Below are 24,066 nucleotides of genomic sequence, written 5' to 3'. Positions count from 1 at the left end.
GCTTTTCACATTCTTTATCATTCATTTACAAAATCTGGACATACCTGAGTAGGTCAATATTTATCGCCTTTTGTAATTGCCCGTAAATTGAGTAGCTTACTCAGTCATTGTAAAGAGAACCTGCACTGGTCACTAGGGCTACGTACAGCCCGGAATATTGAAAGGCTGAGACAGAGTGGATGTGGAGAAGGCGTTTCTTATAGTGGGGAATTGTTCTAGTTCTAGAGGGCACAGCCTCAGAATATATTAAGAATAATCAGAATACTCAGAATAATTAAATAGTTCACATCTCTCAGCTGCTGAGGTGGCATTAAAACTCAAGTCTCTAGATCAATAATACCAATTGTTGTATAGTTCAGTAACGTAAATACCATGTTGTTTTAGTGGTAAATTGTAATTCTCAAGCCAGAAAATCCAGAATTGCTGTTGCATTTATTCCAAAAGAATCAAAATCCAGTGTTACTATTTCCAAAATCCAGAGCACTTTACTTTCTGTTCAGTTTCTTACAGTTTCACATTTATCTCCCTTATGCTTATAATGATTTTTTTGCCATTTTTAAAAGACAACCATTCTGAATTTTGAAGAATATGTTTGGCAGTTGTTGTTTCACAATTCTTCCACTGGTGAAAAATATAAAGACAAGGACTAACTGCTGGCTGAAAACCAGCAGGTTATATGGTAATTGTGACAGATGTTCTGTTTGTAAACACTGGGGGAAAATAGCCTGACAACATACCAGATCCAAACACTAATGTACACTCAGGCTCTACCATACATGGAACCTTTCCATTTTCCAAAAAGCCACAACTTTTAACTAAAAGAACTTGCAGTTGACAATAAATTAAGATGAAATTCTATTTATATTTACGGAATAAAAATATTTTCATATACTGCACCATGATTGGCACAATATTACCACATTGATCAGATCACATCAGTAATAGCGACTATTTTTCTGCTTTATTTAATTGTATTACCTGCAGCTATTAACCATCTGAACAGACTTTTAGGAAATTGCATGGCATTCTTCAGAATGCCAAAGTTGTTTGTGGCGAAGAGCAACTCAGATGTGTGCTCTGATTCTTAACCTAACGGTGAAGATACCATCAAAAGTTAGACGAAATGGTGAAGTGTACCAGGCACTTCAGCATTCTTTGGCTAAACATACCAGGCGCAGATTCATGAAAGGTGGAAGGACTGAAAGTCTTTCACTCTGGCAGCTTCCAGCCAGAATTGCCAGAACTTGGTCCACATGTAGTGCCGCATGACTTATCTTTGGAATCTATCAGCTTGGTCAAAAATTACTGCTGGCCAACTCCATATTGGGTGCCATGAGCATTGTTTCCAACTAAGTGGAGAATTTACAGCATTTCTCCTTTGCTGCTTGCATGGATTAAACTTCTTAATAACAGTTTCTTAAATTCCATCAGAAATATGGTTACAGGCATGGCCTGATAGAACTCAATGGTATGTGCACCTTGTCATACAGCATGGAAACAGATCTTTGTCCCTTGCAACCACCTCCCCCCCACCCATGTCTGCACCAACAACAAACCACCTATTATATTAGCTTATATTACAGATGTGCGATTTCATTTTCCCCTTGTTACCACCAACTTCCCACAGAATCTACTCATCTACTCACCAGGAGCAATTTACTGTACCAACTAGTTTTCCAACTAAAGTGTCTTTAGAATGTGTAATAGTAATTCAGAGGAAACGCATGTGGTCAAATCACAAACAAGAGGAAATCTGAGCAACACACACAAAATGCTGGAGGAACTCAGCAAGCCAGGCAGCATCTATGGGAAAGAGTACAGTTGACATTTCAGGCCGGAACCCTTCGGCAATCCTGCCCAAACACCAGCTGTACTTTATTCCATAGATGCTGCCTGGCCTGCAGAGTTCCTCCAGCATTTTGTGTGTGAAACACACATAGTCATAGAGGAGGCCATGTTGGTACCAGAAGCATAGAGACACTTGCAGACTACACCCTGCTCATCCTTAGACTGTACTCATCATTGATGTATTTCAGTGTATGATTGGATGTACATTTGACAAATAAACCTAATCTTTCTCTATTAGTAAATGAGAACCTCACATTAAATGTGTATAACTTAATGGTAAGTTCAATATTTTCTATTAATGGGAATAAAATGGAGTAACTGCAGTTAATTATTCTATCATTACAGCTACAATTATTGGCACAGCTATCACAATCAAGTCATGTTTCAGCACAGTAGTTTACGATTTCTAATATAAAAATAAAAAATAAAAGAATAGTATGCATCAAGACTTAAGGCACCTGAAATTTAGTAGCCAACGATTTCTAAACCAATTTCAAATGATCTCTTCATAACTGGCTGCTGCAAGAAGAATTTATTCATCTTCATATTCCTTTTTCATACTTACTGTCCGGTAAAAACATCAAAAAAGTCTAAAACCAAGAAGAAATGTCATATTAAATAACATGCATGTGCTATTAATAGAATTTCATTTTATTCTTAAATTTGCCTCAAAGCATGTGCCACCAGGCTCAAGGACAGCTTCTACTCCACTATTATATGGCTATTAAATAGTTCCCCAGTATGATAGGATGACCTAACAATATGCCTCATTATAATCTTGCACCTTGCACTGCACCTGAACTGCACTTTCTCTGTAGCTCACTTCACACCCTGCTGAGTATCCCCAGCACTTTCTGTTTTACTTCATATGTCCAGTATCTCTAATTTTTAAATTTTCAATAGAAGCTTCGTCTGTCCATACTGTATACATTATAATCGCCTGTAAACTCTGCAAGAGTACTTATGTAGAATAGAAAGATCAGGAGTGCTTTGTCAAATAAAGTGTTATGTAAATGCAATACTAAATTGAATATGAAAAATTCCACGTATAAATCAGTATATTCAGTTTATTTTCTTATGTTTCTCCAAAAGATTGGAAAAAAATCAAATAAACACTAAAAATATTGGCATACATCTTGTTGTAAATTGAAAATACCAAATGTAAATTATAAGGTGACAGACTCTTAACACGGTAATGTAAAACAGCAAAATTTCCAATTCTATTTCACCCAGTAAAATCTATTTTATTTTGTAAAAATGCCCCGTGTTCCTCTTTAAAGACACAACTCATTCAACCAAAGCAATTTCGTTGATACAAATTCATTGTGTACCTTTTAAAAATTGGAATTTAAAAGGTAATATTTTGCAGATATACATGGTAGCAAATCCCTGTAAAATACTATGTATTCAAAAAAAACATAGAAATCATTTGCTTTTTGATTTTATAAAACAAATAAAGAAACCCAAAAGTACACAGATTTTCAACTATATAGACCTATTCCTCCTACCACAATTGTTTAGTTATGCACAGATCAATAAAATGCTTCCTAGAATTATATTCAATGAATCATTAAAATTAAAAAGAGTGCAACTTGTAAGCATTCAAAAGTGTAATTGAATTTGACAAATAATCGGAATGGTAAAATTATATTCCCATTCTAAAATATAAAAGTATTTTTGATTTGCACTGGTAGATCAGAATTTTTGCTGCATGGTATAAAAATAATTTTATTAATTGCAAGAAATGGCATGAAATCACATTAATTGCTTAATAAACATACATTTAAAGTATGATAATGTACCTGAAACAACATGGAATTTTGTTTTTTGAGTCTTGATAATGCTCAATATGCAATGACTGTATACAATGAACTGTAGAGGAGCATTTGTTGAAATACATTTTCGTATATAATCACACAGATGAACAATTTTGGCCACTGTATAAATGAGTTCTAAATACAAGTCAAGACTGCTTCATGCATAACCTATATAAATGTATATGGGCATCATGTAAAAATGCTTTTGATTGATAGTTGTTGCAGCTACCGTACGGATCACCAATTATCACTAATTTGTGAATTCTAGCAAAAACCAGAATTCCGATAACAAGTCAGTGTAACTGGAAATACAGTTACTATCAATGACTCATCTTTTAAAAGTGAACAGCAAGAAAATGACAGAAAAGGAAATTCTATAGCTTTTTGTTGGTTAATGTTATTACACAAATTTGAAATTTAAAAAAATATGTACTTAATAAATGCTATTGAACAGTAAATGGCACAGTAAAGCATATGAAATACACGTGTAACAGATCCCCTCCCAACCAGAAAAATAATCAAGAATATTCAACTTGTGTACAATAAAAAGATTAGAAAGATCAGGCTGGGTTAAATTTAGCCAGTATCTATTTTTTAGACCCCCTTAATATGGTGCCTCTCCAATAAAACATTGAGGTACACAGACAAAATCATTTTTTAATATTAGCATAGAACATATTTTACTGACATTAGCAGAAGATGGCAGTAGTCACAACAAAATACAAATGTCAATATACATATTATACCAATTGGAAGAAAAAGGATCATGTTGATTTGCATTGTTTAAGAAAGTCTTGATAATATTAGATGATCATTAAATAATCTGAATGTATATTAAGCAAAAATAATTTGACAGCATACATCAAAACAGAATTCTTTCAACAAAGCCACACAAACAATTTAAAAACTTAAGTTCAATTTCATGAAGATTTTCTTAATATAAATTCTCAAAACAAAGAATGTGATCGAGTCAGTAATGATATTTTAATATACTCTATTATGTTAGGTCAGTACATTCAAAAGGTCATCAAATAATGGAAAATAAAAAATGAAAAGTTTCATGCAGAGAGGAACCAGAAAATGATCCCTGGATCAGAAGGCTGAGTAACATAGAAAGATCAGATATTCTAAAATTCATTATACTTTTTCTTGAAGACAGAGAGGACAGTTTACAGTAGTATAAAGATATTAGATGATAAGGAAAAAGATAAACTCATTTGGGTAAAAACAAACATTTGAATTTTTAATGAGTTGAAAAGAACTATGTTTTTGTAATTTGTGTGTTCATGAAATTCAAACTTTAAAATATAAATGTTTTGAGACAGGATTATAAAACACAGGCAAAGAGAACAGTACAGCAAATCATAATCCATTGTGTAATTGTAAGGCACATAATCACAGTGGCAACTTTAGATTAGAAAAACAGCTATTCTAATATATTAATAGCAGAAAATGTATATTTTACATATTTTGTTAACTCTTGGTATACAACTAGATGTCATTAGAACTGACCTGTGGAAACATTGCACTTATCCCATCTAATCAAGTAATGAGACAGTATTCTGCAGAAATCATTAATTCTGCAGCATACAGTAGTCCAGTGTTTTTACTAAAATCTTAAAGTTTTCATCTTGGGCTCTTAACCCTAATTTATTCATGATAAATTTCAGAATTTCTTGCACTCATAAGATAATATTTTCTCTATAAAGTTATACCTTGTGTGAACAGATGTAACTAAATTTTTGGCAGCACATTTTTCTTAATGATATGGACCAGGTGTTCAATGCAATAACTAAACTGTCCTTAATAATGCCAAAGTTAAATGATAAAATTTTAAACTTGTATAGATTCTCCCTGGGGTTCTTTACTTCACTGAAATACGGACAATATTTTATTGAATTAGGCATGAAATAGATAATTTAACCTGAGAAGTACATTACTGTAAGGAAGCATTTTTTTTGGTCCCAATTATTTTAGTTTTTTTGTTATACGAGATGGACTTTTAAGCTTTAAAAATTTCATAATTTTTTCCACAAAATTAAATTAAATATATTTTTACCATTGGTCTTTGTTGAATCAGTAGGTTTGACATATTTACTTAACTTTTAATGTGCTTGTAAATATTGCAACTCAATAATGTGCACAGTATATTCTTCAACATAGATCATGCAGCAATCAGACTGTTACATAATCATCTTAATTGAATTCTGATTGTTCTTATCTCCATTGGGTTCAGTTCTATTTTGCTAGTATTATATGGATCTTGTGGCGTATGCATCAAAGTCAAGGTCGATGGAGTCAGGCGTTGAATGTTAACTTCTCTAAAGAGATTGTGCAAGAGAATCTGAAAAACAATGTTTTAGATTTAATTGAGTAGAAATGGAGTTTTATATCATTGTAGTCTTTTAACACACCTCCCTCAGAAACAGGAATTCTACATAGAAGATATTTTCGATATTTATGTATTCCAATTCTTTAACCATCAGAGGAATGATAATCTTCAAAAATTCATTTCTGTACGGAAGTTGCTTTCAATAAAGAACTCAACCATTCTAAGTGTAGAAAATTAACTCACTTCATTATACCTCCTACTCAATTACAGGCCGAAACTCTCTGGTCTGGCATTCCTTCCCTATCAACCCTGCAGCATGTTTTTAATCTGTAGTACAGATCTGTGCTAATTAATTCTGACTAAGAATTAACTGAAATCTAAAATGAACTATGATTTGTTTTAATCTATAAATAATTAACATATCAGTACAACATAAGCAATCTCAATTGACAGAGATCTCGACTTGTACAGAAATTTTGGGTTACGGGTGGTTCTCAGAACCCGTATGTAACCTGGCACAGGAAATAATCAAGGGGCAATTTCACTGGTCTGGAATTTTCTGTGATCTGGTACCAGTGAATTTCCACCTGTGATTGATACACACATGTTCAAAACAAGATCACCTACCTTGCCTTTTGAAGTAGAACAAAACAGTCCAGTGTTTTGGTTTAAAAATCTACAATCAAAACCCTTTCTGTGAATGATCAGGGCTACTTCATCTGATGGGCTCCACTCATCCTGAAATGAAAAAAATAATTTTTAAATGATTCAATTTACACATTTTATGTGATAACATGAATATTTTATAGGCAGTACAAACTTCAAATGAAGAAATCAACAGAATTTCTATTTCTAGAGTATACTTGGAAATTGCAGCTCAGTTAGTCTAACACAGTGGTTCCCAACGTGGGGCGTACGCCCCACAGGGGGGTAATTTGATTTTTAAGGGGGGCAATTCGAGAATGAGTTATTAACAGTGAATTTTTTCTAGTAAGTCTGTGTGAGTATGAGTGTGTGTGCGAGTTAATACATATGTGTATATACAGTATGCATACATAAAAACACTTGTGTATGTACATGTGTAATTGCGTATGTACTGTATACATAGTGTATCACCATCATTACAACCTTCAAATGGCTTTCATAATTAAATTAATGAATTGACTGATGTAGGAAGGAACGAATGAACAAGTCCAAATGCGTAAGAAACTCATACGAGGTCGCGCCAAAGCTGCTTTTTGCAGTAGCTTTCGGTTCTTGGTGGTGTGAAGGTGTGTACATTGCGTCATCTCTTTTAAACGGTGTATCTGTCTTTGTATGCTGTAGAAACGAATCGGCATCGCTTTATTTATTTATCTATCTATCTATCTATCTATCTATCTATTTATTTATTAATTATTATTATTATTATTATTATTTTAATATCACTTAATGTTCTTTTTTTTACAATTTCTTAGTAATTTCTTCCTCAGTACTTTAACAGTCCTTTGGTTCTTTTATTTTTCTCTTTCATGAATGCCATGTTCTTTGGAAGCTTGTTTAAACCAAGTTAATGGTCTTTTAGGCTTCCTCCAGGTGAATAGGAGTTCATTTTTTGAATAATAAGAATTATATATCACCACAGGGGGCATCAGGATTTTAGAGGTGATTAGGTGGGGCATGGCCAAAAAAAGGTTGAGAACCACTGGTCTAACATAAGCTTTTCGGAAAATGTTTGAGTTCATTATTATGGAAGTAATAATAAAGCAGGGAAAAATATAATCAACACGTCTTAAGAGCTTTTTGAAGATATTATAAGCAAGTACGAAGAACAGGACCCAATCGATGTAATACATTTGGAATTTGATATAGTTGTATGATGTGACATAAAAGCTTGAAACTGGTATGGACATAAGAATAATCAAGATAGAGCAAATAAGGGATAGCAATAAAAAGGTCAGCAAATTGGAAAGCTGTAACCATAGAGGTGGACATCAGAAGGTGCTGGTTAGTTGATACTTCTTAGGATATTATTGCCACGTTTATACTTATTTAAATAGTCAAAGACTGAAATGTTATGCTCCTTCAAGATCTGCGTACTTAAAAATGAAAAACCACGTGAGCAGTGTTAAAAGCATATACAATGTTGACCTAAATGGCAAGAGTAAGGAAGTGTTGTCATTATTTTCCTGAACTTTTGAGAGACAGACCACATCTAAAGCAGTAAATTGAGATTTTGGTCTCCATACTTGAAGAAGGATACACATTCTTTCAAGGGAGGTAACTGAAGTTCACAAGATTAATCTCTGGGAAGAAGAAAGATCCTCTGGAAGTTAGATGGATGAGATGTCATCTCAGTGTAATAGACAAGATTCTCTGCAGACGTGGGCCTCCGTACCTCCCTCTGCAAATGGATTCTTGACTTCCTCATTGGGAGGCCATAGTCAGTGCAGATCAGAAAATACACTTCCTCCTCACTGAAATCAAAATTGGCGCACCTCAAGGAAATATGCTTAGCCGGGTTCTCTACTCTCTCTACACCCATGACTCTCTGGCTAGGCGCAGCTCAAATGCCATCTATAAATTTGCTGATGACACAACTGGTGGCATACAGGAATGAGATCAACTGTTTGAGTGGTATTGCAACAACAACCCTGCACTCAATGTCGGTAACACCAAGGAATTGATCGAGAACTTCAGGAAGGGGAAGTTGAGGAAACACAGACCAGTCTTCATCGAGGGATCAGCAGCTGAAAGGATGAGCACTGAGTTTCAAATTCTTGGCAGTCAACATCTCTGAAGATCTACCCTGGGACCAACATAATGATGCAATTACAAAGAAGGCATGGCACTGGCTATATTTCATTAGGAGTTTGAGAAGATCTGGTACAGCATGTCATCAAAGACTTTAGTGAGGCTCTAAAGATGTACCATTCTAACTGGTTGCATCACCATCTAGCATGCAAGGGCCACCACACAGGATTGGAAAAAGCTGTAGAGTAAGCTCATTCAACTCCATCATGGGCACTTGCTTCACCAGCATTGAAGACTTCTTCAAAAGATGGTGCCTCAAAAAGGCAACATTGATCATTAAGGACCACCATCAATCAGGATGTGTTCTCTTCTTATTACTATCATCAAGGAGGAAGTACAGGAGTTTGAAGCCACACACTCAACATTTTAGGAACATTTCTACCCCTCCACCAACAGATTATATATAAATTTATTATTGGGGGACTTCTGGTAAGATGGCGACTGCTTAGCTGCTTCGAACTTTTGCTCCGTCATTCTTCCTATCTTTGCACTACATGACTCCATTCTTAAACCTTAGTTAGGTATTTTATTGGGTTTCTTTTACTTGCCTGCAAACACATCTATCTTATAATGTCTAGCAAAAGTGCTAAAACCGGGAAAAAAGAAATTTCTACGACTTTGCCGGTTGACATTCTCGCTGCGTTGGAACAGCATCGACAAGATATTTTAAAGGAATTTAGAACTTATTTCAACCAGCTGGATGCCAAATTGGATCGGATCAACGCGAGAGTGGACGAACATGCTGAACATTTATCTCGCATCGACTCAACTTCTGAAGATTTAAAACGCCATGTTCTTTATCTCGAGACTCTATGCTCCAGCCTAGAGGAAAAGAATTGTAAACTTTTTTCCAAAATGCTGGATCTTGAAAACCGTAGCAGACGTTGTAATCTACGAATTTTTGGTTTGCCAGAGGCCACCGAACAGGGCTCTCCCGTGGAATTTTTTTCTGATTTTCTCTGTGAGATTTTTGGGAAAGAATTTCTTCCAACTCCACCTGAGCTTGAAAGGGCACACAGGATCTACGTTCCCCGTGCAAATCTGGGTTCCCGCCCATGGCCGGTAATTTTGTGCTTTCATCAATACCAGGTGAAAAACCGTTTGATGATGGAGGCACGCCGCAGAGGTACTTTTGCGTTTCAAAATACAGTCATTCGTTTTGTGGAGGATTTTGCCCCCCAGGTTCTGAAGATGCGTGCTGAGTTTAAAAGTGTAATGAAAGTGCTTTTTGATCGTGGTCTTAGACCCTCCCTTCGAAACCCAGCCGATCTTCGAATTACGCTTGCTACTGGAGAATATAAGTGGTTTAAATCAGTGAAGGATGTTGAGGCATTTGTTGGAAGTCTTCCGGCCAGCTCGTCTCCTTAGGAATCCGGTCTGACCTTCTAAAATGGTGGATAAGTACTTCTCATAGTAAAGCTATTTTTTTCCGGACTCAGACTTTTCTTGAATAATTCAGACATTATTTATTGAAATTCTAAGGGCTGTAGACAATCTCTCCCTGGACTTGGTGCGTTTTTTCTAAATAGATAATCCGAGCTTAATGTTCCCCTGCGGACGTTTAGATTGTACGTGTGTAATCCATTTTATTCTTGTATAACTTTATCTATAGAGATCTACAAGCGACTTTAACTTGTTTTGGAGGTTTGGAGTTTTTATTGAAGGCCTCCCTGTTGGTTGATTTATAGTTTAAGTTTTGCTCCTTTTTTTTCTGTAAATGGTTGATAAGTACTCTCTTCGAATCTACAATTTCCCCCTTTTCTCCCTCCCCTTTTTTTTTTCTTTTAATCTTTTATAATTTTTCGCGGGTAGGTTAGTTTTGGTTTTCTTTTGATTTTCTTTGTATTAAGTCTTATACTTCTGTTGAAGTTGTTCCTATTTGTAATTATGTTTTCTAGTGCATAAACTAGCTACCATTTGCTATAGTATTTATACGGAACTGTTGTTAACGAAACAGAACTGGAAGTCATACTTGGGTTAATTTTTTTGGTAGAGCTAGCTGCTTTTTTTGGTAGCCGTCTAGTTTTGGGTTGCGAGGGTGGAGCGGATTCTCCAGTTCCAACACTACTCACTGTTTCTTTTGCTTTCCTTTGTTACTCAGGACATGCTTCTGTTTTGATTCTACGAATCTATGTTTACATTTTTGTTCCCAGACTGTTATTGTACTGCTTGACTTTTTATATGCCTGCTGCCTTCTACACACTAACAATTGATTATGGTTAACACACTTAAATTTGTGAGCTGGAATGTAAAGGGATTGAATCACCCTGTTAAAAGAAGGAAGGTCTTCTCACATATTAAACAACTCAAAGCTGACATTGCTTTCCTTCAAGAAACTCATATTCGTTGTTTTGATAACTCCCGGCTTTTGTCAAAGTGAGCGGGTCAGCATTTTCATTCATCCTTTGCCGCCAAAGCTAGGGGGGTCTCCATCCTTATTAATTCAAATATTCCTTTTGAACTCCATAATAAGATATCTGATACAAATGGCCATTTTATTATTGTTTCTGGTAAACTATATAATACTAAAGTTGTACTAGCAAACCTGTATGCCCCCAATTTCGATGATGTTAATTTTTTTGAACGTTTTTTCTCCTCACTACCAGACTTAAACTCATACTCTCTTATACTGGGTGGTGATTTCAATTGTTGGTTAGATCCCAATTTGGATCGATCGTCCTCTGTTACTAGACCACCTACTAAATCTGCCTTAGCTATTCAATCGTTTCTCTCTAATTATGGTATCTCTGATATATGGCGTTTCCTTCATCCTACTGAGAGAGATTATTCTTTTTTTTCACATGTTCACCATACCTTTACTAGAATTGACTACTTCTTACTCGATAATCAACTCATTCCATTTGTCTATTCTTGTGATTATCAGAGTATACTGATTTCTGACCATGCCCCAATTACTCTGTCTTTAAATTTTCCTGGTCTCCCTCAGAGGAATAAACACTGGCGGTTTGATTCGACTTTATTATCGGATGATGATTTTCTAAAATTTATTAAGGATCAGATAACCTTTTATTTTAACACCAATACATCACCTGAAGTGTCATCCCAGATTGTCTGGGATGCCATGAAAGCATACTTGAGGGGCCAAATAATCTCCTATACAGCAAATCTTAATAGAAAGTCCCGTGCAGATCGATTAGACCTCATTAATCAGATTAAAGATTTGGATCAACTGTATGCTCAAACTAAGAACCCTGAACTATACAAGAAGCGTGTAGAACTTCAAGCTAAATTTAACCTCCTGTCTACTCAACCTGTCGAACGCCAACTTCTTGAAAGTAAGAGTCGCTTTTATATCCATGGCGACAAATCTGGTAAATTTCTAGCCAATCAGTTGAGGCGTTCCAAAACCAAACAACATATTACAAAGATCCGGAAGGAGAATGGTGACCTTACATCGGATCACCTAGAAATCAATGACGCATTTAAAAATTTCTACTCTCGACTTTATTCCTCTGAATCTTTGAATGACAATATCTCTGTTGACCATTTTTTAAATAATCTGAATATTCCTTCGCTTTCATCTGATTTTAAAACCAAACTTAATGCGCCTATATCATCAGAAGAAATATCTTTTGCAATTTCTGCATTGTCTTCAGGGAAATCTCCTGGACCTGATGGGTTCCCCGTAGAATTTTATAAATCATTCTCTTCGCTTCTCTCTCCTCAGTTACTCTCAGTATTATCTGACTCGTTTAGGTGTGGCCAATTGCCACCCTCCTTTAATGAGGCATCTATTATTCTTTTATTAAAAAAGGGTAAAGACCCAACAGAGTGTTCCTCGTATAGGCCGATTTCTTTGCTTAATGTTGATGTTAAAATCTTGGCCAAAGCCTTGGCTTATAGATTAGAAACTGTTATTCCCTCTATTATTTCCGATGATCAAACTGGTTTTATTAAAAACCGTCTCCCTTTTTTTAACATGCGACACCTATTTACCATTTTATATTCACCTCCAACTGGGATTCCTGAATGTGTTATTTCCCGCGATGCGGAGAAAGCATTTGATCGTATAGAGTGGAACTACCTTTTTGCAGTCTTAGAAAAATTTGACTTCGGTCAAAGTTTTATCTCTTGGATCAAATTGCTGTATTTGTGTCCTACTACCTCCGTTTTAACTAATTTTCAGAAATCCCAGTTATTTAACCTCAAATGTGGCACCCGTCAGGGATGCCCTTTAAGTCCCTTTCTCTTTGATTTGGCTATAGAACCCTTGGCGATAGCATTTCGGTATTGTCCTGAACTGACCGGGATTTGGAGAGGGGGTGTTGAGCATAAAGTTTCTCTTTATGCCAATGACTTATTACTTTTTCTTTCAAATCCGTCTACATCCCTACCTCCAATGTTTTCACTTCTTGACCAGTTTAGCCAGCTCTCTGGATATAAACTTAATTTACATAAGAGCGAACTTTTCCCAATTAATAAAGAAGCACAAGAATTAACATTTCGTGATCTCCCTTTTACAGTAGTTCATAATCAATTTACTTATCTTGGGATTACAGTCACAAAGAAGTTTAAAGATCTCTTTCGTGAAAATTTTGCCAATCTTTCATATGCTATAAAACAGAGTCTGGTACAATGGTCACCTCTTTCTATGTCTTTGGTAGGTCGTATTAATGTTGTTAAAATGTATGTTCTCCCTAAACTTTTATATTTATTTCAATCAATCCCAATTTTTATTCCTAAATCTTTTTTTGATTCCTTAGACTCTATTATTTTGTCATAAGAATAAGCGCTCTAGAATTAATAAAGGTTATCTCCAAAAATCTAAAAAGGAGGGTGGCATGGCTTTACCTAACTTTCGTTTATATTATTGGGCAGCCAATATACGTTGTGCTACCTTTTGGTCTTTTTTTCATGGCCAACCTGAGTGCCCTAATTGGGTGGCAATGGAGTTGAGCTCACTAAAGAATTATCTATCTCTGCACTTCTTGGCTCTGTACTCCCTAGTAGTTTGTCCAGATTAATAGTTAATCCCCTTGTTAGACACACTCTGCATATATGGGCTCAGTTTAGGAAATTTTATGGTTTCCATGGTTTTTCCTTTTCTAGCCCTATCTTACATAATCACCTTTTTTTTACCTACTACGTATGACTCAGCATTCCATGATTGGTATAGGAAGGGCATTAGACATTTTGAAGATCTTTTTATTGATAATCGCTTCACTTCTTTTCAACAGCTCTCTGCTAAGTTCAATCTGCCCAATGCTCATTTTTTTAGATATCTCCAAATTAGACACTTTATTACTCCTTTAATTCCTAACTTCCCTGAAATGCCTGAGAAAAATGTTATGGACTTATTTCTTTCTATTAATCCACTAGGTAAAGGTTTAATATCATTTATTCGTGATAAATTAGCAGCCTTACGACGTGCCCCTGTGGATAAAATTAAAATGGCATGGGAGCATGATTTAAATACCTCCTTATCTGATGAGACTTGGGACTCGATTCTCAAATCGGTTAATTCAACCTCTCTTTGTGCTCGCCATTGCCTTTTACAGCTTAAGATTGTTCATAGAGCCCATATGTCTAAATCTAAACTATCTCGATTTTACCCTAACATCAGTCCACTTTGTGATAAATGCAAAAGGGGCGAGGCCTCTCTCATTCATATGTACTGGCTTTGTCCTAGCTTGGAGAAATTTTGGAAAGATGTCTTCATAACGTTATCGCATATTCTGAATCACCACCTAGAACCTAGCCCTTTAATTGCTTTGTTCGGTTTCTGGGGTGAGACAGATTTACGTCTGAGTTTGACTAAGTGTCGAATATTATCTTTTGCCTCTCTCCTGGCTAGACGTTTAATCCTCCTTAGATGGAGAGATGTTGCCCCGCCCATGCATGCTCAATGGCTTAACGATATTATGGCCTGCTTGGACCTCGAAAAAATTAATTATTCAGTTCTTAATTCGGATTTAAAGTTCCATAAGGTCTGGGGACCTTTTATTGAGTACTTTCATAACCTTCCTCTTGACTAAGGTTTTTTTTCGGTCCCTTGCTTTCAGCTCCTTTTTTTTGTTGGTAGTAGGCATTAATATCTTCTGTTGCTAAGTGTATTTACAGTTTTGGGGGTTTGATTGTCCTGATTTATATTCTCTATATTGTGTTGTGGTTGGTCTGGAGTTTTTTTTTTGTTGCGGGGCTTGGGGAGGATACCAATTTTACATGTCTTCAATTTGGGTGCTTTCTCAATTATCTTTCTCTGTATCATATTATTATTGTATGTTTATTTTTGCACTGTATTAATGTTCATTTTGATCTGGGTTTTTTATCTGTAGCTATGTAGAAGATGTATTAAAAAAACTAATTAAAAAAAATTATTGTTGTAATTTATAGTATTTTTTATGTATTGCACTGCAATGCTGTCACACAACAAATGGCATATTTCAGTGATATTAAACCTGATTCTATTTTGTCTTAACAATGTAGATCCTGCAAGAGTATATTTCCAGGAGGTGGACTACAGAACTAGTAATCTCAAGAAACAAAAAGGAATTTTTTTGCAGATTGTGCATCTTCCAAATTCTCTACTCCAGAGAGCTGTTTATCCCAATTATTCTGTTATACCAACGGACCCTAAGTGTAAATTTCTATGATTTCTACTCATTCCCAACTGTCTAACCTAGTCGCCATGGTATTTCTGCAGCTTTCTAACAGGTCTATTATTCTTGCATTTCTGATTTTACTGTTCTTGCCGGAGGAAACACCCACACATTCTGATCCTTCCTTAGGGTATGGTTTTCATCTCATCTCAGTTTAAGGATCATAATGTATGTTGTACCACAGATATAAACATTATCAAAATCAACCAAGCAATAGATTCATAGGTTCATAGAGTTTTGCTGCACAGGAGTAGGCCTTTCAGCCCAAATCGACAATGCTGACCAAATACTTATCTATCCCAATTCCAATTTGCCAGGTTTGGTCCATATCCCCCTCATACTTTTCCTACTCTAGCTATGTTTCTTTGAATTTTATATGATCTCTGTGCACACCATTGGTTATAGGTCTCCAATCTGAAAAGCAACCCTCCACTACTACTCTCTCTCTGCTATCACCAAGTCAACTTTGTATCCAAATTGCTATCTCTCTCTGAATCTTGCATATTCTAACCTTCTGGACCAGCCTACCATGTGACTTGTCAAAGGTCTTGCTAAAGTCTATCTTGATAATACTCATTGTCCTGTTTTGATCAATCTTCTTGATTGCCCGCTTAAAAAAAGTTACTAGATTAATACCCAACAATATTACGTTCTGCTCTGCCTCAACAAAATTCTTCATTTCCTTTGGACCTTTGAATAAAAATATTTTCCTGGGATTCTTTTCTCCATGACCAATTGTCTTTTTAAACCTCTCCACACTTGTAGTGCTACTATGACACTATAATTTCCTTTAGGATCAAAAAAGTACCTATCTATACCTTACCCTCAACATGATTAAGAATTACAATCAGAAGATCATTAAGATCACTTTGATTATTCATTTAGCTGGCATTGCCTTATCTATCTCTGCTCTTTACCACCAAGCCAGAACTTCCCAAAAGCTTTACTCTGTAATACCCTTACAAAGTAGATTTTACAGATTTCATCCTTATTTTGCCATTTGCCATTCTTGAGATACTCTTTTCCATATGACTTACCCCCTTCTCCCAAATGCTAACCCTGGCTTCAATGCCAGCTGGTAACGTAAATGATTCTCTCTCCTATAGTATTGGCTTCTCTTTAAATTTGTAATCATAATCTCCTTCCTCATGAATCACTCAATCTATTTCTGTGTTGTTGCAGATTACTACTCAGTCTCCTTTTCCTCTCCAAAATCTTTGAATGCATTTGTCTCCTAAATTAGCACCTGACTTTCCTACAAATTAATTCTTAAACCTCTTTACCTGATTCCCATTGCTATCAGAAAATAAGTAACTAGAGAATTCTATTTTCACTTTGCTATATTGAAGGTGCTATAAAAATCCAAGTTGTTAACAATTTCTACAATAAGTTTTTATGAAGTATACAGTACTGTGCAAAATTCTTAGGCATATATACAGTATATACCTTGGGTGCCTAAGACTTTTGCACAATACTGTATATTACGTCTTACCAGTCATCAAATAACACTTAATATTACTGAGCTAATACAAAGCTAAGTGCTCTTATTTCTGTTTCCCAACCATCTTCCTATTTTAATCAATATACAGTACTATGCAAAAGTCTTAGGTACCCTAGCTATATATATATGTGCTTAAGGCTTTTGCATAGAACTTAATGCCATGTACAACAGAATCTTGAAACTTATTAATGCTTGGAATAACATCAAACATCAAGGTCTTACCTTTCCCTGTATTGTTCTAAGGTTAACTATTTGCATATCACATGGCATGGATGAAGAAAGAGGATTGAATAAGTTCAAGAGTGGAGGGATTCCATCAACCTTTAGGTTCACAGCCATTGGAATGACTGGTTGATTCAGGAAAGATGATGTCTTGTGGCTCAACAAAGAGGGATAACTCATTGCCTTATTAGCTTCATCCTGGTTAAAAAAAAGATCCACAATTCAGAAAAAAAGGTACGTCTCTCACTATATTCGCAGCAAGAAGAGTAAAACCTAAGTAATTAAAAATATCTAAAGAACATTTATCTGGAATTTTATGGGGAGTTATTTGGTGGGACAGTAGCAGAATACCCAGTGAAATTGTGTAAACATCTAGAAAGCTGATTACTCAATTTTTCATCAAAGGATTTATCAGTTTCAGTATCAGTCAGCAAAAAGCACCACTACTGACCCAACAGGTCAAATTTGAAAAACACTACCACCAGAATGGTAGGAAATGAAAAAGAGAGATTAAAAGATATTTGATCTCTGTCCTGCAAAAATTAAAAATTTAACTTTCGTAGCTCTAGAGTCTTTCGTAGATACCCTTCACACATTATACAGTGTTACCAATGTGTTAATGGAACAGATTGACCAGCTGAAAATCGGGCAAACATGAGGTCAGCGGCAGGTAAAAATTAAGATGAGGTGCCATGAACATTTTCATCTGTGTAATGATACAGACTGCAAAAGGTGTAGAGGTGTTTGAAGTCATTTTCATACAGAAGTGACAAGTGGATGATTCTATTGCACTCTCTATTAGCCGGTCTTTGGTCAATTCAATTCATTCTCTACAAAATACAGAAAGGGCTGAGTCAATGAGTCCAGAGAGAAAAGTCCTTTAAGTGCCATTAAGATGAATGTATCGGTGGATGCCCCTGCATTTGTCTGGATTCTTCTATGCATTAGCATTTCAGACACAGGGAGGATGCAAAAGAAATAATCACATGATGTTAAGAAGTATGGCACTGTGAGATTCAATTTCACTTTCCCCTTTCCCCCTCTTCCTGAACATTACAGCCTGCAACATTCACCTCCAAATCTTTTCTACGGTGCTCAATTCTTGCTGCTGCCTGTAAGGAGTTTGTACATTCTCCCAGTGATAGCTGGGAGTTCTGGTTTCCTCCTACATTCTAAAGAAGTACAGGTTAGTAGGTTATTTGGTCATGTGTGTAATTGGGCAGTGCAAGCTTGTTGGGCCGGTAGGGCCTGTTAACGCGTTGTATCTCTAAATCTAAACCAAAATCTGTGGAGCTTCCCAACTCTTGAATGTACTGAGTGTAGCAAAAGCAGCTCTATGAATAGTTTATCCTTCCAGACCTGCAGTAACCCATCCATGGAAATACCTAATAACCCATCTTGGGCCTTTTCCTCTCTGTACAATTATTCATCACCAGTGCTCATAGTCAAAAAAGAAAATAATTTACATTTATATACCGCATTTCACAACACCAGAATATTTCAGGAAAACCTAAAATCAGTGAATTCATCCTGAAGTGCAGTCACTGTTTTAAAGATCATACATTGCAAATCCCAACAGCTTTAAGATATAGTGGCTCTGGTTCTTCTACTTTTCAGATAAACATCCGCTAGTGCACTGGAAAAATTCTAATGTACCTTTTCAAGTAGTAAAATTTGTTTTTTTAAAAATTCACCACCCTATCCAACGACAGCCTTGAATTACTACCTATACTGCAGCACTCCCTCAATACTTCATTCAAGTAGTCTGAATCACTTGCTTAAGTCTCCAGAGAGGGATACGAATCGATAGCTTTCTAACAAGTTTTATCACAATTGTCAAATGACAAATTGTGGGCCTAAAATTACAGTTGTCAAATTGTGGGATTGGAACGTAGCTCTAACCTGCTTTCAATTAACATCCCAACACTGTTAACTATTTTGAATGTTTCAGACAAAGGTTTGTTTCATTCCTGGCACCCTGAGTGACTATGATCTTGCAATGGAAGTAAAGAATTACAGATCCGGTTTAAAGACATCATACTGATATTTTCTAAAATACATAGTTCTGAGGAAGGGTTGCTGACCCAAAAGATTGATTGTTTTCTCTTTCTACAGATGCTGCTTGACTATCTGAATTCTTCCATTTCTATGTTTATTTCAAATTCTAGCAACTGTAGTTTTGTTTGTTCCCATTCAAAGGTTGGCAGTGTGCTCTTCCTGGTTAGACAATTCAATTGTTTTCTCCTTTCTATGGCCTTCACAGCACTGGGTTCAGGTCGCTCACAACCATAACTGATACTAGCACTGATTAAAACAAAAATAAAAATGTCCTATATGTTTTCAATTCACACACATCTTATGATTACCAAAAAAATTATAAAGAAAAATTAACTTAAAATTTATGCTTTAAAACATTCCATTAGAATTCTTTTTAAGTTTCAATTAGAAAGTACTTTGTATAATGTACATCTTTTAAATAATCAGGAAAACAATATGGAGGTTGCATATCTAATCTTACCGAATTTGTTTCAATTCTTTTTTCCAATAAAAGTCTGAATAGATTGGCTGTAACTTTATTATCCTTAAGACCTTGTCCTAGGCCTCGATTGTCATCTTGCATCAGTCTGCGATCCATTATGACTTCCAGCTGACCTATTACAGTAACATACAGATCTGACTATTCTCTAATTACACTTGCACGTTGGGTGTAATTGGAATCACTGAACTTAGAGAACACCAGAAATATATTAAGCAGCTTAGCAAAACTATCTGGCAGCATCACCATAAATTAAATATAAAATTAGACAAAAATTATGCATTTTTAATGGATTATATATAGGATTCCTACAAAAGAATGCAATCTACATTACATTTCAAAGTGGACTATTTATATATTTAAACAGCATTAATTATTTACAGCATTTTTTTACAAGTCTCTTTAGACCCCCGTTTAAATTTGTCAGTACCCTCTGATGAGCAAAAAAACACACAAAAGAGGATTTTGGAGAGAATGACCCAGGGTCACAAAAGGGTCAAGAAATTAAGGTCCTCAAATAGGAGAAAGTTGATTTCAGTATCATTTGATCTGGTAAAGGTAGACTGGGAGCAGCTACTTGCCAGTAAGTCTGCATCCAACAAGTGAGAGACATTGAACAGTAAATAATGAATGTTCCCTTTATGATTAAAGGTAAGGTTAGCAACTCCAAGGATGCCTAGATGTAAGTGATACTAAGGATTGGTCAAAGAAGAAAAAAATGGAAGCATATGGCATGTATAGAGTGATCAAAGTGAAGAAGATTCTCAGGAGAATAGAAAATACAGGGGAATACTTTAAAAAAAAAAGAAAATAGGAGGGTAAAGCAGGAACACAAAATAGACTAGATTAGGAAAAACCCCAAAGCATTTTATTACAGATAAACCCTATTATCGTGGTGGTTGTGGCCTTATAAAATGCTCTGTATTGCGATTCTGTGTAATGTGAAGCTGCACTATCTGTGCATACTTCAAGAACCAAAATAAAATTACCTAGTTTTATTTTTTAATTTAACTGCTCTGGGAGGCAAAAGAGGAGATTGCTGGGGGCATTGACAGAGTTCTTTTAATTCTTCACTGGACAGAGGTGAGGTGCCAGATCACTGGAGGGGAGGAGAGGAAATATAGTAGCTTTATTCAAGAAAGGCAGCAGGGATAAGCCACATGAGTAAAGTGATAGGGAAGTTATTGAGGAAAAAAATCTGAGAGACAGAATTTATCTACACTTAAAAAAGCAGGAGATTAATCAAAGACGGGCAGCATTGTTGGGAAATGCTGTCTGACCAATATTTGAATGTACTGATGAGAGCAGTACTGTTGACATAGTCTACATGGAATTTAGTAAGGCCTTTAACAGTGCTCCATTTGAAAACAGACCCAAAATCTTAAAACCTATAGAACACAAAGTAAGTTGGCAAACTGGATCCAAAATTGGCTTGGTATTACGCTGCAGAGAGCGATGGTGAAGTGTTGTTTTTATGATTGGAAGTTGTGACCTGTCATCTTTTGTAAGGAATAATATGGGATGCTTACATTTTGTTAAATAGGACCCAAGAGATATTGAGGGACAGTGATTTTGGTGTACTGGATGAGAGTTCCCTGAAAGGAACAGGAAAAATGGCAGCAAAAGTGAAAAAGCATAGGGGATGCCTGCTTCCATTAGCTGGGGTTGAAATATAGAGCAGGGAAGTATTACATTAGGGAGTAGAATTGTTACTTTTCTTGTAATTTAACTTTCCTATAACTTGATTGTATTTTATATAATCAGCTATATTGGTATAATTGTTCAGTAATTGTGGTATAACTGCTTCTGTATTTTTCTAGAACCTTCTTGGTTTTTCTGCAACAAATGCCATGCCACTGGAACCTAGTTATTTTATAGAGTAATTGCTATCACTGAAATGTTGTTATTTCTTTTAGTCGGAGCTGGTTTTTGTAGAGGATGTCCCTCATCTTCGTTTGTTCTTTGCTCTTGTAACAATTGATAAAATGGCCATAAACAACAAGTTTTATGCCTCATTGTTGATTTCAGAAAAATCTCTGGAGTGCAAAAACACCAGGATCTGTCAGGGGTTATGGTAAAAGTTTATAAAACTCTGCTTAGATCACATTTAGAGAGATGTGAACAATTCTGGTCAGTGGACAATTAAAAGCACATAACTGCAATAGAAAGGATGCAAAGCAGGTTGATCAGGATGTTATCTGGGATAGAGCATTTTAGTTATGAAGAGAGACTAAATAGGCTGTGATTGTTGAAGCAGAGAAAGGTGAGAGAGGTAGACAAAATTATGATACGTATAGATACTATACATAGTAGGAAACTTTTGCCACTGTTGAAATAAGAGGACATGAGTTGAGAGTCAGGGGGCAAAAGTTTAGGGGTAACACGAGGGGGAACTTTACTCAGATAGTGGTAGCTGTGTGGAACGAGCTTCCAGTAGAAGTGGTAGAGGTAGGTTTGATATTGTCATTTAAAGTAAAATTGGGTAGATATATGGACAGGAAAGGAATGGAGGGTTATAGGCTGAGTGCAGGTCGGTGGGACTAGGTGAGAGTAAGTGTTCGGCATGGACTAGAAGGGCCGAGATGGCCTGTTTCCGTGCTGTAATTGTTATATGGTTATATAACGCATATTTTTCACAATAAAATATCTAAAATTAGGGGCAGTAGATTTAGAGAAGGCAGTAAAAGGTATGAAGGGATTTGAAGAAGAAATCTCAAATCCAGAGGGTGCTATGACTCTCAAGCATTTTGCTTGAGTAGGTCGTGAAGACGGGTACTTTCACAACATTTAGAAGGTATCCCTCTGAGGCACAGAAGGCTACACGTTGGTAAATGGTAATGGAATGGATGGATTCTTCATGGTCAGCAAAAACATTGTGGGCTGGAGAGCCTTTCCGGTGCTATATAACTCCATTTCTGTATCTCATTTACTGAACTCTCTGATTAATATCCAGATACTCAAACTTCCTCATGACTATTAACTTCTGTTTATTTAGTTATTTCCCAATGTGTCTTCAAATTTCTCCTTTCACTTCCTATCCATTACAGGATCTTCTCTTGATGGATCCTGTTAAGATGGTTAATCATTTATTATTTTTCATCTCTCTCCATAATGATTCTATCTTTGTCTTCTCTATAAACGCATCACTTTCTTTTATTAGAAATGACGCAATTTAAATTAAGTACTACTACTCCATCTTTTCTACAATTAATTCAATGTTTATTTCTCATTCTAAATTTATGTGTCTCAGAAATTATTTTAATTCTTCCTCTCTCTCTAAAATCTCTCGTTTGCTTTTTATATCACACTTAATTTTCTTCATAGAAGAACTTTAAGGGTTTGAAAGTTATACAATTGGGCTCAAAAAGGGGTAAGGGTATGGGACAAAAGTGGAAGGAAGTGCAGTTAGCATCTGTTATTTGTACTGAGCATCTTGCCTTCTATGCTGTAAGTATCAATTCACATGCAACACTCTGCTCCAAACTCTTCCTTGTTTGGCTCTTCATTTAGAGGTAAAAATATGTAAATAATACAAACCACTCTTCAGACTAGCGACTCCCAAGGACTGAGCAGAAAGCAGGGTCAACCGAACATCACTGTCCTGTATGTACGCGGTTGTTGTAAGAGGGTAAAAATTTGCTTGAAGAGGCAGTTTGCTCAAAGTCTGCCTAGCCTGCATCTGAGGTAGAAAATTAAACAGTCAGTTTTGATAGCCTATTCATTTCAGTTCACACCTTTCACTAATAATATATTAAAAACAATATGAAAAAGTAATTCCTTCATGTGTATTTTTGGCATGTGCATCTAGAAGAAGTGGCCAGTTCATAGATAATGCATCAAAGGTTTATTTAACTGACCACTGAAAACCTACAATTTTTCACAAAATAAAAACTGAATTTCTATTGCAGCTGAAGCAAAATGAGGTTTTGTTTGTTTTTATTGATTATGTATGCAGTCTAGGAAAATGGAAACAAGAGAGCATTCCTGGAGTTAAAGAAAATAATCCAGCCTATTATCAGCATTTCAATCATCAGAAAAGTAATGAAAGGTATTGCTGACAGTTCCCTCCATTGGGTATACCATCCAATGCATTGATTTTGCCAGGATCAACCTACTCATGATGCTTCTACATCCCTGTTTAAAAATGGACAAAATAATTAAATTCCTGCGGTCGATTGAATATGATTGCCTTTGATAATAACACAAAATTTGTTCATATGTGGAATCAAAGGAGTTTCTGCAAATTTGAAGTTAGTGAGAATCGAGGCAATAATACGCCATTGAATGGAGTAAAACCTAGAATGAAGGAAGATGGTTCTGATCGCTTGCAGCTCCAGAACACTGCTGAATGGATTCTACAAAATCACATCCTACATTCAAACATCATGGGCTGCAGC

At 35.8% G+C, this 24,066-nt stretch overlaps 1 protein-coding gene across 1 annotated transcript in view; it reads right to left on the bottom strand.

Annotated features, from left to right (window-relative positions):
• Nucleotides 1-2,901: 2,901 nt before the first annotated feature.
• The window catches only part of man2a1 (mannosidase, alpha, class 2A, member 1), a 111,549-nt gene continuing 90,384 nt past the window's right edge, over nt 2,902-24,066 (bottom strand). The window contains exons 18-22 of the mRNA XM_073068199.1: nt 23,207-23,348; nt 19,652-19,785; nt 17,134-17,331; nt 6,625-6,735; nt 2,902-6,009 (exon numbers count right to left, since the gene is read on the bottom strand). Coding sequence (XP_072924300.1) covers nt 5,857-6,009; nt 6,625-6,735; nt 17,134-17,331; nt 19,652-19,785; nt 23,207-23,348 — 738 coding nt within the window. The 3' untranslated portion in view covers nt 2,902-5,856. The remainder of the gene's footprint in view (nt 6,010-6,624; nt 6,736-17,133; nt 17,332-19,651; nt 19,786-23,206; nt 23,349-24,066) is intronic.

Source organism: Hemitrygon akajei, chromosome 2 (assembly GCF_048418815.1).
Source record: "Hemitrygon akajei chromosome 2, sHemAka1.3, whole genome shotgun sequence".
NCBI lineage: Eukaryota > Metazoa > Chordata > Chondrichthyes > Myliobatiformes > Dasyatidae > Hemitrygon > Hemitrygon akajei.
This window is presented reverse-complemented; position numbering and strand designations above follow the sequence as displayed.